Consider the following 19,763-nt stretch of genomic DNA (forward strand, 5'->3'; position numbering starts at 1 on the left):
TGGGATGGGGAGAGAATACAGCAATATTCAGGAGATCAGTCTCAGTAGGCTAAATTCTCAATGTCAGGAGATCAGTAGGCTAAAATCAACTTTTAGCACGGAAAACTACTATTTATGCCTTGATGCTTTGATACAACTTTTAGAAAATGGGAAACTAAAATGTGACTGTTTTTATGTGTTATTACCAATGATACAAGAGATCTCACTGACGAATAACTTGAGATACCTCCAATAACAACTGCTAAAGATGCTTGAACATTACTGATAGCAGGCCAACATGATATCCTTTAAATATCAATATGTGTGGGAACTTAAGGAAGCTACAATGATGCAGAGTTTGTGAGATGAGCCCAATCGTCATTCTGTGATTTGCTTTGGTGTTGGAATAAATATTAGACGGTGGTTAACTATTAACATTTTAGTAAGTTAAGTACGCTTTAAGCTTATTCTATCAAGACAGATAAGTGGTTCTCACCTGGAGACTGTTAATGCTGGAAGAAATCTCTTTGTAAGCTTGCATTTGCCATAAAATATGGAGAGCAGGGGACCCATGTTGACTTTTCAGTGAGAAAAGGGTAGCAAAGTAATGTGTATGAATTCTGTGACCCTCGGCACAGAGTCTAAAATCCCAATTAAGATGATTTTGTGAAAATTTGAATGTTGAGATATAGGCTAGCCATAGGCTTTGATGAACATAGCCTTTATGATTTTCTTGGGGAGTACTTCAATGAATTTGATGAGTTTTGGTGATGAAAAACGAATTGATGTCTGAACATTGTTCTTCAATTACTTTTGGCTATAGTCCTCCCATTCTCACGAGTACACAGAAATTTAGCTGAGTACTATGCAGGAAAGGGGAGGTAATTATCTTTTCGCTCGAGACATCAATGTCTGTTTATTCTTTAATGACTATCTTATCCAAAACACCTTCTACACAAGATCATTCTTATATGAGAAATACTTAAAGATGGATCTTGTTGAGGTTCTTATGTGAAAATATGTAATTTTTTGTGTCAGAAGATGGGACAGTTGTTATGGTAGATGGATTCTAAGGGCTTAAGCTTTTTCTATCCGAAAAATTCCCGCCACAAAATTCCCCCTCGACAATTCCTACCGCAGAAAGTCTCCCGGAAAATTACCTCTGCTGAAGATTCTCCCTGCAAAAATCCCCCCCCCAATAATTCCTCCTGGGTAATTTTGGATGTTCATTAAAAGGGAAATTGAAACCTCTGCTCACCTGTCTAAGTCAGAGACAATGTTATAGCGGTGTCCGTAGTAAAGAGGCATAACGGTTTAACGTACTGTTATTTATCTATTTTTTTTTCCTGAGACACTTCATATGGAAGGGTTGGTGGTATAAACTTCCGAAGGGAGTTCATTCGATTGTAAATTAAAAGCTCTAGTGTCCTTATTAAGAGTGAAAAGTAATTAGAGGGTAATAAGCTACCACCCACACCCTTTTTTCACAGCACATCCGATAAAAATTTTGGGATAGCTTTTTGTTCAAAATAGTCCAAAAATCAAATAGCCATGCTTCCTGGTTTGACAACCTCCTTCCAGCCCCTGGGGCAAGGGATTTTAGATATGAAAGTTGCCCATGGTTCAGATATAAGGTTTTTATGGGAAGGGTGGTCAGAAACATACTGGAAATTAAGAGTTCTGGTCCTTTTTTCAAAGTGAAAGTGACGGGCTCAGATATAAGGTTTTTATGGGAAGGGTGGTCAGAAACTAACCGGAAACTGAGAATTCTAGTCTTTTTTTTCAGCTTGAAAGTGATGGGAAAACCGACTATTCCTCTGTCCTAGAGCTGTTTTTGATGTCTGGTCCATTTTAATATCTGGAAAGTGATCACACATCCAGGATCTTTCTTTGTTAGAAAATACATCATATATTTGTGGATGAGAGCTTTAAACCTCTACAGTAGGGATATCTTATTGCATTGTTGTTAGGGAGGGGGAAAGCAGATATCTCAAAGGGTGCGTTTTAATTCCAAAAGGTCCTAACTCGCATTTACACTTCAGGTAAATACAGAATTAGTTCTAAGGAAGGGGCGGGAATGGAGGAAGAAGTTGATACTTAATCTCTCTTGATTTCTGGGAATATTTCTGGTCTAAGCTGGTAATATGAAAGTAAAAGGTAGAATTAAACCCCAAAATTTGCAGAATGTATTCCGTAAAGGAGGGGGCTCCCCCTTTCTCATCCCTGACCTCCTCTCATGGTCGTAGAAACTTCTGAGGGTGCTCATACAATCATAAATTCAGAGTAATACTACTTCTTTTTTTTTAATTCGAAAATGATTTGAGACCGTCCAACTCCGGTGCTAGAAATAATTTTGATATCTAGTTCTTCTGTTACCCCTTAAGACATCTGATCGGCAATTTTAGTATCTACTAAGTACTTTCTCTGTGTATTTTCAATTTTGCGTTTAAGGATATTTTATAGTGGGGATATGGATTTTCTAGGGGAAATTTTCCAAAGAGAATTTCCCACGATTTTTTCGGGGGGGGGGGGGTAATTTCCCTCAGGAAATTTTTTGCATGGAAAATGCCGGTTCCCCAACTTAGGACTAAAAAATGTGATACCAAGGGTCTTATTGCCAGAGGGGAGGGGGCAATCAAAATGACTTTCTTCAATTGATAGAAAATTATATTCGGTGTACTCGGGGAAATAGTGTAACCTGGAAAGAAGCACAGGTATGGAAGTCTTTCTGTGACATAAAGAGAATAATTTTGTAAAATCTTCCTTAGGGCTGCTTGACTCATTCTTCATTCTGTTGGACTCAGACCATTGCAGAACAGGCCGTCAGAAATAACATTTTGTTTGCCAACTATTTGGTTAACATACTAAATATTTCAGACCCTAGAGCGTCATCTTTGCTTTACTGAAAGCAAAATATATTTTAAATGTTTTTTCTTTTACAAAATTAATAAATCTAGAATTGCTGAGACTGGTAGGACTGACTATTATTATATATTAAACAGTAAGTCTGCTTACATTAGTGCTTTTCACTTATTATGTTGATTGTTATGACGGTTTTCTCTTTTTGTTGTTGTTGACGATGATGAAGTTTTTACATTTGAAAACTACATAGTTTGAAATAAAATAGTTCTAAACTGTAAAACGCTCTGGCCTACAGAAGGCTTAGGTGGTATTAGCCTATTTAGCCTTTCCGTACGCTTAGGTAAGACCTGATTATTCACTGATATTCTGTTTGTTTTTGGTCTCATCTATAAATTGACAGAGATTTCTGTTTATTTTATGTTCAAATTATTGCTCAACCTTATTTATCTTTCTTATGACCTCATACCACTCCATTTAGCTACAACCCAGTGTTCGTTATAATTTAAGTGTATAGTCAGAAAAAACAATCAGACATCCTTCATAGACGATACACAGCAGATCAATAATAACCTAAACTAAACTATAGTCCCAAAAATTTTGACTGGAACAAATCTTTAGTACAGTTTACTTTTTAACCTACGAACAATCGAACATGTGAGCCTACCTGAAACTATCCTTACAGTATTTCTAAGACAATTGAACTTCTTGAAACACCTACATTTCAGAGCCATAATTGACCTCAGTAATGATACTAGTTTCCAATATTCTAATCTTGGTTTGCAGACTCATCTTCCTCTTTTTTTAAACTCTTTTTGACTGCAAAAAAATACTCTGCGCCTTGACTATTCAACGTTTTACATCTTTACTGCATCCATTATTTTACTAACAACACTGTCAAGATAAGCAAGGGGATTTACTTAATCGATAACTCGTTACCTAACATTTCCCTCTGTTATGCACATTTTTCCAGCTATTATTTGTTTCATAACATAAATTTTTGATTCGTTAGCTGCATAATTTAACTACACTGTATTTAGAGAACAATTCTGTTTTGAAAATACTTGAGACCTTTTTTTTCACTTTTGAAATTATAAAAAAAACTTCATTGGTCGTTTATCCTTTGGTCTTTGTCATGGAAATTAACGACTATTTATGGAAAAGACTCAAAGCTTAATTTTAATTATCTAGGACAAGACGCTCTAATCTTGCTGAATGTATTTAGAAATAATGCAATAATTCTTTTGTAGATAGTTGCAAATCTCATCAAAATGCTGATTGTCAGACAGACGATGAACTTTTAGAAGATTTATTACATGTCATACGGAAGAAAAACCAAGAATCACACACTCTTCGGCGCCAGAATTGTATTGAATGTGAAAATTGTTGTGGTATACCCGAAGAAAATCTTATTGACTTAAATGAACAAGAAGAATATAAGACAATCATGATAAAACTGCAAAGCAGCAACTGTGAAAGAAATGGAAGGGTATATTATTTAGAGTCAGAAAAAGCAGTGGAAAAAGATATAACCGAAATTGCATCTGAGTTTAAGAAACATGGATTGTGCCTGAACGTAGATGAAAGCACCATGATGTACATTTAAGTATTGCATCAATGGATCCTTTTCCATAAGTGTCATGATGGGCTCTAGGGATCGTATCCCTCTTGGTTGATCAAAGATGTATTTTAATCCGTACTTAAATTCCTGTTAAAACTCTGAAGGCTACTACTCAAACAGTTAGTGGCAAAAAAAAATGTAATTAAGAAAGGACTCGTCATAATAGCAATCAAAACTCTCGGAAACAGTTTTACAGCAATTCATGCATAAAAAAATTTGGCTTTTATGGTAACTCTAAATATGTAAAATCCTTTAATTTAAAGCTAACCTCCAAAATTTACAAATCTGAGAAAATGTGCTTTATTTCCAAAAAGAGGCAAAACTCACTGAAAAGGGAAGTGATATTGATTAGTATTGGTGTGGAAAGCCGCTTGCATCACTTATTGGAGTGGAAAGCCTCGGGGTCACCACTACTGTAATGGAACTAAAGGATATGCTAATACCCTGTTCCAGGATATGGTAACGTGATCGATCGATCGAAAGACCAAACTCTAGACCAAGGGTTTCAACACCTGGGTCACCCTTAATATCTCTAGCTATCTCTTTGGAAGGTAAATTGACCCCTTTATCGATACACTAATGACGGTATTTCTCGCGAACCCTTTCCCCAGCTTACCTGGGTTTGTGGAAAAATAATCTAACACGGTTTTAGAAAATTCATAAAGTCTGAAGACAGAATAACAACAAAATACCACTTGTGTAAAAAGCAATTTCTGTATGGGTGGACCTTAGATTGGTCGCGGCCCATCAGCTAAATTAATGTTCAAATACCTGGCTTCTTTTGAATTATATTATCTTTCAATTGCCCAGATCAGGAAGACGAAAATTGAATTCATCTTGAAAGCCTGCTTACTGCAAAACCACTCGCTTAGCAACGAGACTCCCCTGTAAGATAGATAACCACCCACATGCCACGCTAGTCCACCCTTATAAACATGAACACTGAACTTCAACTTTACAAAATCCATTTGCCTTCTTTCTTCCACAAGCGTCACTGCTACTGTTTCTACAGCTTTTTTCTGTATCTATCGCCATCCACACGTCTCTAGTGCAGAACCACCATGGTCTAGGTCGTATGGACATGCACACGAGGTTTTGAAAATTGAGGTCCACTAGATTAGCAGTCAATAATCGTGCTTAGTGATTAAATACAAATTTCCTCGCTCTCATGAATTTACATTTGAGAGAAGCCACATCTCAATTGAAACACGAATTGCCCCTTGGCATAATTTGAAATAATCCAAGGTTGAAAAGGCCTGTGAAAACGACTGAGATACAGGGAAATCAGGCAGGAATCTCAATGAACCATGCATCAATATCTTCTAGGTCCCCTTCCCTGGGATAGTCGAGGGACGAAAACTGTATGATGCCAATTGAAGATGAAATTTGAATACGTAACTCGAACAATAAGGTTTGCAGGAAATAATTGTCGATTCCCATGAAGAGTTAAAACCGTAAATAGGGTTATTGGACAAAAGTTTGGGTGAAATATGAAGTGACTGGTAGAGTGTATCCCCCAAGGACTCCAGATCAGAGAGGCAAAATCTTGGTAAGAGGGTCACAACTGGCCGACCAGTTGTCCATTGAGCGAACCTTCCATCATTCATGGCTCCCCGAAAAGGCTCCCCCCACCCAAAAGAGACCAAATCTCCCTTAGAGTTGATAGGACTAATCTCATATTCCTTCCCAAGCTTTTTCAATCCAACCCGAAATTCAGTATCTTCCAATCTTCCTTAACCTGTTGTAAGTCGTTCAGCCCTATTTTATGATTATCTTGTTTTATTCCCAAAGGTTCATGGACCCCCCCCCCCCTCCTAAGCTTTTTTGTGTTACTGTAATTTTTTAGTTCTCACTCTGGGTCTTTGACCTCTTTGTCCCCCCTAAGCTCTTTTTTTGTTCTCGTCGTTTTGTAATTCTTCTAATTTTTCTATTTTTCGCCACTGCAGGCTCAATCCGTAAGTTTTGTCCTTTTTTTGCATTACTTTTTTTCTTTTCCACTTTTCTCAACTTTTTCAATCACGCAAAATAAATTATCATTAAATCTGATGGACTCCAGTGTCCATCCTCTTTGACTGCATTGTAGTAGCATTTAATAACCTTTTTTTCCTTTTTGTTTTCTTTTCTTTGGTCGTTGTATTAAGTAAATCCTCATCAAATGGGAATTGAATACCCAAAATTGTTTTTTCAAGTTCCGCTAAAACTTCTCGAAATTTTCGAGGAAAAGTGCATACAACAAATTTCTTCTCATTTGTTTCTGGCACAGTGAGTGTTTCACTTTGGTATGTGTTTGTTGGGGTCTCGTATTCGTTACATTTGTTTTAAGTTTACTATTTTCTGAAGAATTTCCCGAAAAATAAACTTCGCGTGTCTTATTTTCAATATTATTTGGCCTAGATACTTCCGCATGTCCCCCCTTTAAAGAAGTCCTTTTTAAGGATAGGAGATTACTGGTATCACCAAAGTCTTCTCCTACTAGAACATCTACTGCGAGAATAGGTACTAAGCCTACTTTCATCGTTTTCTCTAGACTGTACCATCCTTCTTTGCAATTTCTATTCTCACTCAAGCAGACGAGTATGGGTGCTTATTTCCATAATAATATAATGTTCTAATCTTATTTTTATGGTCTATTTCTGTTCTATTAATTAGGTCAGTTCATGGAAAAATTTGCTTACTACTTGAGTCAATTACCATTTTGGTCAATTTTCAGCTTAATCTTCCTTCTATTTAATGTGATTTCACAAACTCGTCAACATTTCCTTTACTATGGGCTATAGCCCAATTTGTTCTTTTATAGGTTATTCTCTATTATGACAATTTTCAAAAAAAGCTCCGAGGAATCATATTTTACCAGATTATTAGCCTTCCGAGTTTGAATATCGTGTATTTTGTTTTTAGGCAATAAAGCTTAGCCTCCCAATTTGCTCCATGGAATGGTCTACCATCCCCCCTTGTCAACGAAGTTGCATGTTTTTTCGTCTTGGTATTTGATGTCTGGTAATTTTTCTTTTCTCGCAATTGATCTTTAGACAAATTATTATGGCGAACCGACGGTCTATAAGTAACATGTGATAAAACGTCACTGTGCAAATTTCCAAACAAGTTTTCATTTGTCTGTCATTTTTTTTTTTTGCAACATAATGTCAAAAAAGTTGCAAAATATCTTTGAACGAATATTCCATCTAGAGCTAACATTTCTTAGGTTAGTTGGTTTCCATACATCCAGAAACCAGAATTTTGTGGTTGATCTCTCTCAAAAGCCTCCATGTGGGTCTTTTCCTCTTTTTCTGCTGCATCTTTATGCTTCTTTTCTTTCGTTTCTGTTTTCTTATAGGCTCCTCTAGCCATTTCGTCCGCTTTTCTAGTCTTTCTAATTTCATCGTTCTCAGGCTACATTTTTTCCATATATTTTCAGTGCTCTCTCTCAAAGGCTTCCATATCAGCCTTTCTTTCTATTTTTCAACTCTTTCTATGGACTTCACTTGCCATTCTTTATCTTCTGTTATTATGTCTAAAATTATTTCAAAATCCAGCTAACATCAAAATACTTCTTCAATCGAAATGAAAATTCTTCTCGAATATCAAACTTCCCTTTTTCTAGTGACGCTTGTTATGACTCAATTTGCTGATTTTTTTGCAACCCAATTAGTTGAGTCTTACAATCGAAAATTTTTATTTTATTCTAACTAGGCAACGCCCATTAAGATTTCGTAATTTTGTAATTGATACCGTTTTATTCCCGCAATTTTTTTTTATAAATAATCACAATAGGCAGGCTAAATTGCATCGTATTTTCAGAAAACACGGATTCTGATAACTGATAACTGATCCTGATATTCTGATAACTTTTCTTAATTGGCTGCCACCAAATATTGGTGTGGAAAGCCGCTTGCACCACTTATTGGAGTGGAATGACTTGCGGCTACCAAACTGTAATGTGAATACAGGATATGGCAATACCCTGTTCCTGGGCATGGTAAAGTGATTGAACGATCAGAAGGCCAAATTTTAGGACAAGGGTGCCACCACCTGGGTCATCTCTAGCTGTCTCTTTGGAGAATAAACGGACTCCCCTGTTGATATACTAATGATAGTATTTCTCGTGAAATCTTTTCCCACCCTGTCTGGGTTTGTGGAAAATAATCTAACACAGTTTTAGAAAATAACTCACTTGTATTCTTTCGACATCACTTGACAACACATGCATTTATAAAGTCTCAAGACAGACTAAAACATAAAACACCACTTGTATACCAAGCACTTTCTGTAGGGATGGACCTTAGATTGACCGTGGCCAATCAGCTAAATTAAAGTTCAAATCCATGGCTTCGTTTGAATAATATTATCTTTAAATTTCCCAAATCAGGAAGACAAAAATATAGTTCAACTTCAAAGCTTACTTATTGCGAAACCACTCGCTTAGCAGCGAGACTTTAACTTATCATTGAAAATTATGCAATAGGCAAATCTAAGCAAATGTAATTACTGAAGCAAAAACAGGTCATTCATCTGAAAAAGAAAAGAAACAGGGGTGAAACCCCGACAATTCGTGATTAATTTGTCAAGTTCAGCTAATCAGAGAACAGATATTACCGAGATTGTAACCCCTATCAACATATTATGCGATTTTTATATAAAAACGCGATTTTTTTTTTCGTGAACGATGTAATGGATGATTGTTCAGTCATCTGTAGTTTTGAGTATTTTTTTTTTTTCCAAAGGTTATTTATCAAATCATTAGTCCTAGAATATTGGGAGAATAAGTGCCAGAGCACGAATCAAAAGATCTGGTGCCCTTTTTAAGTAGCAGAAGGTTATGCTCCCAGCCAAGTGGTATTTTCTGCAATTTTGCCATGCAAGACAACAATATCAGCCCACAGAGGACCAAAACGGTTTCGAGTTAAAATTCTGAGATAGCTTATCAATTTAGATTTATTGAAAACCTATTTGTTCAGCTTTCCAATTAGAGGGGTCATAAAACCGTAAGGCGATGTATTCGTTCCTGAAGATGAATGTAGTCCATACTAAATAAGCGGTTTATATAGGCCTAGCCAATAATTTCTTTTAAACGATTTTTTTTTCACTTTAAATTAAGAAGCAACATTATAACTTCAAACGAAGAGAAATTATTCAATGTATGAAGGCGTTTCCCCCTCCTTAATACTTTCCTCTTCATGCTAAAGTTTCTTGGTAATTTCAAATAGGTTCTTGTTCTGATTAAACGGTCCTTGTATTTCAAGTTTTTAAAGAATTGAGACAAAAAGCCAAACCATAGCATAAAGAGCGCAATATTGAGGAGGGACAGCCCTCTCAAGGATAATTCTGTACCATTAAAGCTTTAGCGTTGCTCCTTACTTTCATTTGGAAAAGACTTGGTTTTTTTTTATTTAATTTTTGAGCGTTTTTTCAAAATAATAACGGCTCCTTCGGATACCTCTACATGGAAAATATCCTCCCCCATGGAAATATCCTCCATAGAAAATGATCTACAATTTAAAATACCCCCCTCCCGAACAAAGCCCTCTGGTAAATCCATCCTCGCTGAAAATCTCCCCAGAAAATTTTTGCGGACAATTCTGCCAGAAAAATTCTCTTAGAATAGTTTCATTTGAAAAAGACTTTCTGATCGTTTTCAAATCATGTCAGAAACCTCCCCATCCGTTGAAACCTTTTCTCGGGTATCCCCGGTCTCCTCCAAATTTAAAGTCAATGTTGTGGAAATTCCCCCATGGAAATTTTATCTTGCAGAAAACTATTTAATTGAAAATATCCATCCTCAAAGTCCCCCCCCAGGAAAAATCCTCCGGGCAATTTCAACCCTGCTGAAAAAATTTTCTCGGAACATCACCAACTGAAAAATTGAGTCGGCGAAGAGAAAGCAAGACAAATAAAAATAATTTTGTGTAACAATTCTGACAAATTCCTAAAGTTTAAACTTACCCTGGAAAGTATCACCCCCATACCCCTCCACCTCATGAAAAATCCTCCTGTTAAAATCCGCCCTTAATTTTTTTTCCATCAACCCAAAAATATCTTTATAATTCCGTATTACGAATACTATACGCTAACAATGGGTAAATGTCATAACCTACAGCCCTTCTCTCTGGGGCTGGTGAAAATTCATAAATTTTCACCAGTATTGAATTGTCTAAGGGATGTATCCGTGGAAAGGGGGGGGGATATTTACGTGGAGTTGGAGCCAGATTTTCTAGCATTATTTAAAAATCGATAAGAACTTCCATAAAAAACAAGTTTTTTTCAACTAAGAGTAAGAGTTTTCTCGGCTACAATTAAAACTAACAGAAATTATTACGTATGTGAGGGGGTTGCGCCCCCCTCAGCACCTCACACTTTACCCTAAAGTTTGAATTTTGTCCCAATTCTATAAGAACGACTTCTGAAACACAAGGCTCGTTTAATTAGGACAATAGGAGGCTTTTTTAAAGTACTAACAAGCTTTAGCGTAAAGAGCAAGGTGTTCAGGAGGGGACAATCCACTCAAATATATGGATAAATATAGTGCAGGATGAAGCATGCAGTATGGGTGCTAAGGGGGATCAAAGCTCTGCTCTTACTTCAGATATGCTAGTTTATTTTGCAATTTATACTTTTCAAACGCATTATTTCGAGTAGCAAATGCACTGAAATAAGGTTTCTCTGGCAAAAAATCATTCTAAAGTAGTTTAATTTAACTTAAAAAGTATCGCCCATATTTAGGATAACACCAATCTGGCATTTAAATGAACAAAAGTTAAACAAAAAAACTTTTCAACTAAAAGTAAAGAGTAACATTAAAACTTTTAACGAACAAACGAATTATTCGCACTAAATTGTGACTTTTTTCCCCTAATCTCTTAATTACAATTGCTCAAACACAATGGTAATGTGAATAGGATTTGAATTCCCTAAGCAACAAAAATGGTTTTCTCAAATGCTTTAAAAACAATTGGTAAACACATAATTATAAAAAGACACTAGCATCATTTATTGCACCCTTAATTACTTCAGTAACTCTGCAAGTACTATAGCTCTACGGAACTACAGCGTAAAGAACGATGAGTTTAGAAGCGGGATGCCCCTCATATACGAAATAATTATTATTTATTTTAGGTTTTAACACTTCTCATTACTTTTATTCGAAATAAAACTTGTTTTTTTCTTTTTTATAATAACCGTACTATTATGTAAATATTAAAATCCAAACAACTCACCCCCTCCCTACCTCGATATTATTCTCGATTAAGCTATTACCTAAAGTTTATGTCATCTAATTGTTTTTGAAGTGACAGTTGTGATATATTAACCTTGGGCCTGTTAATATGATCCGTTTTCATGACTTAAAGAAATTACTCTATTGAACTTATATTTGATAAGCTGTTGTACTATTTATATGGTAAAATGTGTTTATTTCTTCAAAAGTTTAGCCGGTTTTCAATAGTCGTACATGTTTCCTAGTAAATAAATGGTTGCATATTCAGTCTTTTGCTTTTATCTTCTCACAAATTTGAAAATATTTATTTGTTTAAGTGGCTACAGTAATAGGCTGAGTGATCTACACAAACGTCGTTGGCGTACGAGATAAGAAAATAACTATGTTAAAGCGCCTTTTTAGGGAGAAGCTTTTGTCTACAAGAAATAACTTCATGGACTTTTGATTGGTTTAGTTTCATCGGACAATATCGTAAATAGCTTGGACCTTCAGATATGAGTCATTTTATCATAAACGTATCACGTCATATGACAGAAATTTGACGGACGTTTCTGTATACCAGGACAAAGATCAGCGCTTGCGGCTGATTGAGAAAGTAAGAACAGAAAGCGTGCCGAGGAACTACCAGAGCAACGCGAAACCAGACTTGCTGCTAAAAGAGAAAGTGAAAAAAGAAGGCTTGCCGAGGAATCACAAGAACAGCAAGAAAACAGGCTTGCGGCTGATAGAGAAAGTAAGAAAAGAAAGTGTCCCGAGGAATCACAACAACAGCGTGAAATGAGGCTTGTGTCTCAAAGAGAAATCACCAAAAGAAAGCGTGCCGAGGAATCACAAGAGCAACCTGAAAATTTTCGCCTAGCATTCAATTACAGCCCAGTCATAGCTTGAGTAAATCTGTTCAAATCGGGACTATGTCTAAAATTTGTCCCTATTGCAAGGCCTTGAAATTTAACGGTGAAACAATGGGAATGTGTTGCGCCTCAGGAAAAGTTGAACTTCCTCTACTGGCTGCACCACCAGAGCCATTGAAGACTTTGCTTACTGGAACTACGTCAATCTAAGCGTTTTTTTTTATCACAGATCAAAAAATATAACTCATGTTTCCAAATAACGTCGTTTGGTGCCCAAATCGAAAATCCAGATCAATTTATGCCTACTTTCAAAGTAAAAGGGCAAATTTATTATAGAGCAGGGTCCCTACCACTCGTAAGTTAAAAATACCACATTTTTTCTAATTTTTCCTCTCCCTTCAGCCCCCCAGATGGTCGAATCACAGAAAACGACTTTGTCAAGCCAATTTGTGCAGATCCCTGACATGCCTACCAATTTTCATCGTTCTAGCACTTCCAGAAGCACCAAAATCGCCAAAGCAATGGACCCCCTAACTCCCCCAAAGAGAGCGGATCCGGAACACATGCGTCAATCACGTATCTACGACATTTACTTATTCTACCCACCAGGTTTCATTCCGATCTCTCCACTCTAAGTGTTTTCGAAGATTTACCCCCTCCAACTCCCCCCAATATCACCAGATCTGGTCGGTATTTAAAATAAAAGCTCTGAGACACGAGCTCCTTCTAAATATTAAATTTCATTAAGATCCGGTCACCCGTTCTTAAGTTAAAAATACCTCAATTTTTCTGAATTAACGCCCTCCCCCAAACTCCCCCAAAGAGATATTATCCGTTCCATTTATGTCAATCACGTATCTAGAACTTGTCCTTATTCTTCCCATCAAGTTTCATCCCGATATCTCCACTCTAAGCGTTTTTCAGGATTTCCAGTTTCCAAGACTTCTGTTTCCCCCTCCAACCCCCTATGTCCCCAGATCCGATTCGAATTGAAAACGAAGCATCTGAGACATAAAATCTTTCTATATATCACGTTTCATTAAGATCCGATCACCCATTCGTAAGATAAGATACCTCAATTTTTACGTTTTCCAAGTCTCCCGGTTTCCCCTCCAACTCCTCCTAATGTCACCAGATCTGGCCGGGATTTAGAATAAAAGCCTTGAAGCACAAGATCCTTCTAAATATCAAATTTCATTAAGATCTGATCACCCGTTCGTAAGTTACAAATACCTCATTTTTTCTAATTTTCAAATTCCCCCCCCCCCCTTCACACCAGCTCCCCCAAAGGAAGCGGATCTGGTCTGGCTATGTCACAGCCGCGTATCTTGGACTTGTGCTTATTCTTCCCACCAAGTTCCATCCTGATCTCTCCACTCTATGCCTTTTCCAAGATTTCCGGTTCCCCCCGCCCCAACTCCCCTCAATGATGCTTGATCCGGTCGGGATTAAAATAAGAGATCTGAGTTTAGAGGTCCTTCTAAATATGGAATTTCATTAAGATTCGATCACCCGTTCATAAGTTAAAAATACCTCATTTTTTTAATTTTTCCGAAATAACCGTCCCCCACTTCCCCCCAGATGGTCGAATCGGGGAAACGACTATTTCTAATTTAATCTGGTCTGGTCCTTGATACGGCTGCCAAATGTCATCGTCCTAGCTTATCTGGAAGTGCCTGAACTAGCAAAACTGGGACCGACCGACAGAATTTGCGATCGCTCTATGTCACTTGTGCCATAAAAATGGTCAGTCAGTCGAGTACCCAAAACAGTCTGCGACCGATGTTTTGGAATGCATTTAAATAAAACCTTCTCCGTCTTTCGGAGAACCCACTTTTAAGAGCCACTTGACCACCGTCATCCCAGTAGCTTCCCATGTTTTAATCTTTTTTGGCAGACTTATGAAACTTTATAATGGTTTGGCACACTCTCGAAATGTTCTGCCCATGTTTTCTTAACTCTTTCCTGGGATCTAGGAATTAACTTTAATCTTTATCCAGGATCCAGACCAACTCTTCCCTCTCAGTGTTTTAGCATGCTAATACAATATTTTACTATTTGCCGTTTTGGTTCTACACCTAGATATTCAGCTACTAATCAAAGGCATCCACCTCACCCCTCTTTAATTCATTCTCTTATTTCCTTTAACTCCTCTTACTTTCATATGATCTATAATTTAAATATTTCGCGTACATGCCCCGTCCCCTTTCTACTAAAATTAAAGTATTTCCACTAATATTCCTTGCTTTGTTTCTAACTTTTCTTCCTTGGTAATCATCTGCTATTTCACAAACTATTTTCCGAAAATTGATCCATATATCTTCTATATTGTCGCAACTTTAAACTCTTTAGTTCAACATTTAACCTTATAATTTTTCGGAAGGAAATTACCCTTCCAATATGTCCCCTTTAAATTAACCCTACACACTGCTAGATGGGGATCTTTACTTTGAACATCAATAATAGCACTCCTATAGACCCTAGTATCTCGTATCAGTCCTGTCAGTCTTCTGTTATGTCAGGTAGCATAATAGCATAATCGGAAGGTTGGCTGTCTTATCATCATTTGAGTACATTATTAACCTATGGGGTGTTTTGTGAGGAAATGCTGTAATGGTTTTAACTTTATTGTTATACCTACAAAATTGCAGAAGTATTTAACCGTCTATTATTTTCTTTTTCTAAACCAAATTTAAATAGGCCTGGAATCCATCTGTCCCTGTTTCTACCAACTTGGGTATTAAGATACCGTAATAAAAATTCCACATATCTACTTGATATCCCCACTCTCTGTTCCTCTAACTTTAAGTAAAATTTATCTAAGGCACTACTAAGCTATCTCCATCAGTCAGTTCATTAAAAGGTTATACTACTATGACTGATAACCTATACTTTTTAGTCATAAAATGAGTCACTACTATTCTATATGAATACCTTCCCAACCAAAGCAAGACTTAGCAGCGTCCTTATTTATCATGAACCCTATTCCTACTTTTTCGAACTTGGTGACTTTTAATCTTCTGACGAAGCCACCAGATGCTGCTACCATCCCTTTTTTTAGATGTCAGCACTGTTCACAGTAGAGCTACTTCTACGCACGAACCGCCACGCAAGCCGAGTGATATTTTCTTCTGTTTTTTTTTGTGTTAGTTTGTTATTTAGCATAGTGAAGCAACGCAAATTAGCTGTTAGCTACGATGTTGTTTAAATAAACCTCTCTCTCTCTCTCTCTCTCTCTCTCTCTCTCTCTCTCTCTCTCTCTCTCTCTCTCTCTCTCTCTCTCTCTCTCTCTCTCTCTCTTCCTTGCCTATACACGCCATTTTTCCTTCCTGAATATTTGAATTCCTTTCCGAAACTCCTGATAAGTCCAGTTTAAAAGGTCTGAACCCTTGAGTCAAAATATAAACACAAAAGTTGTTTTTTAACGTTTTAAAACTCAAAGTTACAGTTTTCATATTTTCTAAAACATTGAAATCACCATTGTGTCAGGAAAAAGTAATGATCCCAAACTAGCACAGGGAAGCGACTAACAAACTGAAGCGCTTATACCAGTTTAGAACCAACAGCATGAAGTCCCTGGGATTTCCTGTTTTAACTTCAAATTCAATAAAGCCACCTTGCGAAAACTACGATTTCTTTCTTAAATTCCTGACCTATTTAGTCCTTTTTATAGCCAGTCAACGTTGTCCCTTGTTTTCCAACCATTATTTCATTGTCCATTTTTGTTCATCTTTACGTCAGAAAGTTTTTCCATGGCCTTTGCTTTAGCAGTTTAGATTCAAACATTGTCTCATTTCATTTCTTAAGGCGTTACAGATAACAAATGCGTCTTTTCCAGTTTCCAACCACAGATCACTGTAAAAATTTTGTTTACATTCCAAAGTGCTTCTCACTGTCATTTTTTTCCTTGGCTTTTTCTTTAGCTCTTGCAATTCTTACTTTCACTTGCTTTCAAAGCACATTTATCTATGATTCATTTTCGTCAATCAACCCCTTTAACGTATTAAATGACCTTAAATTGGAATTGACGTCTTTGTAGAATTAGGTTTTTTGTTATTGGACCTTTAACTTTTGCCTTGGCTTGTCTTTTATGAAAAACATAATGCCGAAACTTGGCTGTATTTTTTTTTTTTAACAGAGGAGGATGCAGCGTCAGGTTCTATTTCATCGCTAGGAGCTTTTTTAAAATTTTGAATTTCGACTTTTGCCCTGGCTAGTCTTTTGTCATTATGAAATACAAATCGCTGAAACCTTATGTTTTAAACAAAGGCATGGTAAGCATTAATAACCTTATCCATGTGAAAGCCCCAAACCCAATTATCATAACTATCATTTTCAATTTTGGTAAGTTTTGACTCCACTGTCACTTATCTTCTTACCCCATTTTTCTTTCTTCTTCATTTTGAATTTTCATTATTTCAGACAATTTGCCAATATCCTTTGCTTTGGCTCCCTTATTAGTATAGTTTTAACGTAAAGCCTTTATTTTTTTTTTAACGAGGCTGGTGCACTATCAGGTTCTTGGCTAACGTCTTTTTAGACTTTAATGTCGTTATTTATAGCTTTTTCATTGCTTGAAGCTTTTATAAAATCTTAAACTTTGACTTTTGCCCCGGATTATCTTTCGTCATTATGAAATACATACCGCCAAAAATCTACTTTTTTTAACAAAGGCATGGTAAGCATTAATGACCTTATTCATCTCAAAATACCAAATCCCATCCATCCCAAACTCAATTATGATTAAGTAAAAAGAACAGGTTTTTTTAACAGAAAGTAAGGAGCGGCATTAAAACTTGAAACGAACAGAAATTACTCCTTATATGAAAGGGGCTGCTTACTCATCAACGCCCCGCTCTTTACGCTAAATTTTGACTCTTCTCTTAACTCTACTTTTTAAAACAGTATAAAAAATTAGCGTAAAGAGCGTTGATGAGGAAGCAGCTCCTTTCGTATACGACGTAATTTCTGTTCGTTTTAAGTTTTAATGCCGCTCCTTACTTTCCGTTAAAAAAACTTGTTTTTCTTTAATTTAATTTCAGAACGTTTTTGAATGAATGCATGTTTTGATTTTGGCTCTCCGCAGATGAATAATTAAAACGAAATTTGCATATTTATTTTTTGGCTAAATGGCTTTTTCATAGTTATGTTCGAATAATTTTGAGAAAAAAAGGAGCGAAGGAGTTGCCCTCCGATTTTTCGGTTACTTTAAAAGGTAACTAGAACTTCTAATTTTTACGAATGTTTTTATCAGTAAAAGATGTACGTAACTTACAAATTAGCTTACGTAACGACCTTCTGTGTTTTAATCTTTTTATTACGTATATGAGGGGGTTCACCCCCTCATCAGTACCTCGCTCTTTACACTAAAGCTTAAATTTTGTCCCGATTCCATGATAATGACCCCTGAATCACAAAAGCCGTAGAATAAATAGTTGAAATTACTCAAAATACTTTGGTGTAAAGTGCGTGGTATTAAGAGGAGGTAAGCCCATCATATGCGTAATAATTTCTCTTCGTTTTCAGTTTTAATGCTTCTCCTTACTTTCTGATGAAAAAAATTTTTCATGTCTATTTTTTCATTGTTTTTTTTTTAAATAATGCTAGAAAATCCTGTGCTCCCTTCATAAAAAAATTCGTCCCCCATGGTAAATTCGTCCAAGGAAAGTTCCCCCAATATATCCCCCTCTTCTCAACCCCCCCCCCCCCCCCCGCCCCAACCTAAAAATCCTCCTGGAAACGTCTGTATACTTCCGAATAACCATTACTATATGTGAGCACTGGTCAAAGTTTGTAACTTGTAGCCCCTTCCATGGGGACTGTGGGGGAGTAAGTCGTCCCCAAAGACATATTTATAAGGTTTTTGACTATACTGAATAAAATGGCTATCTCAAAATTTTAATCCGGTGACTTTGGGAAAGTAATTAGTGTGGGAGGGGTCCTAGGTGCCCTCCAATTTTTTTGACCACTTAAAAAGGGCACTAGAACTTTTTATTTCTGTTAGAAAGAGCCCTCTCGCAATATACTAGGGACACTGGGTCGATACGATCACCCCTGGATAAAAATAAAAAAACAAAAAACAAACAAATAAACCCACATCCGTGATCTGCCTTCTGGTAAAAAATACGAAGTTCCACATTTTTGTAGATAGGAGCTTGAAACTTTTACAATGGGTTTCTCTGATATGCTGAATCTGATGGTGTGATTTCTGTTAAGATTCTATGATTTTAGGGGTTGTTTCCCCCTATTTTCTAAAATAAGGCAAATTTTCTCAGGCTCAAAACTTTTGATGGGTAAAACTAAACTTGATGAAACTTATATATTTGGAATCAGCATTAAAATGCAATTCTTTTAATGTAGCTATTAATATAAAAATTCCATTTTTTTAGTTTTGGTTACTATTGAGCCGGGTCGCTCTTTACTACAGTTCGTTACCACGAACTGTTTGATAACTACCATTTTCAATTTTGGGAAATTTTGACTCCAATGTAGCTTATTTTCTAACCCATTTTTCTTTCTTCTTCATTTTGAATTTTCACTACTTCAAACAATTTGCCAAAAAACACCGATTGTTTACTAAGCTTCAACCTTTTGGTTTTCTATTTTGGTTATATATATATATATATATATATATATATATATATATATATATATATATATATATATATATATATCTATATATATATATATATAAAAATAAGTTGTCTGTCTGTGTGTCTGTCTGTCTGTCAGGTGACGTCATGTTTCTGTGTTGATTGACGTCATGAAGTTAGTTGTCGTCATTTTTGCAATAGCGGTGACGTCATTCAAGATATTTAAGACATGTTAGTTGTCGTCATTTTTGCAATGACGGTGACGTCATTCAAGATATTTAAGACATATGTTCACGTACAAATCTATTAATGTTTAAGTTTAAAATGACTGATGAACTTACAATGGCAAAAGCCGATGAAGATGCTCAAAGAGTCTATGCCAAAAAACTTGCTGCTGATAGAGAAAGTCAGAAAAGAAAGCGTGCCGAGGAATCAAAAGAACAGCAAGGAAACAGGCTTGAGGCTGATAGAGAAAGAAAGAACAGAACGCGTGCCGAGGAATCAAAAGAACAGCAAGGAAACAGGCTTGAGGCTGATAGAGAAAGAAAGAACAGAAAGCGTGCCGAGGAATCAAAAGAACAGCAAGGAAACAGGCTTGAGGCTGATAGAGAAAGAAAGAACAGAAAGCGTGCCGAGGAACTACCAGAGCA

General features: G+C 36.4%; 1 protein-coding gene and 1 long non-coding RNA gene across 2 annotated transcripts in view; one reads left to right on the forward strand and one right to left on the reverse strand.

The window, feature by feature from the left end:
* The window catches only part of LOC136040295 (uncharacterized), a 38,541-nt gene extending 29,866 nt beyond the window's left edge, over window positions 1-8,675 (reverse strand). Inside the window, exon 1 of the long non-coding RNA XR_010620684.1 lies at window positions 8,631-8,675. This is a non-coding gene — a long non-coding RNA (uncharacterized LOC136040295). The remainder of the gene's footprint in view (window positions 1-8,630) is intronic.
* The window catches only part of LOC136040284 (metabotropic glutamate receptor 5-like), a 206,186-nt gene extending 194,249 nt beyond the window's left edge, over window positions 1-11,937 (forward strand). The window contains exon 19 of the mRNA XM_065724531.1: window positions 4,089-11,937. Within this exon, the coding sequence (XP_065580603.1) occupies window positions 4,089-4,444 (356 nt within the window). The 3' untranslated portion in view covers window positions 4,445-11,937. The remainder of the gene's footprint in view (window positions 1-4,088) is intronic.
* Window positions 11,938-19,763: the final 7,826 nt, after the last annotated feature.

This window comes from Artemia franciscana, chromosome 2 (genome assembly GCF_032884065.1).
Source record: "Artemia franciscana chromosome 2, ASM3288406v1, whole genome shotgun sequence".
NCBI classification, from domain to species: Eukaryota; Metazoa; Arthropoda; class Branchiopoda; order Anostraca; family Artemiidae; genus Artemia; species Artemia franciscana.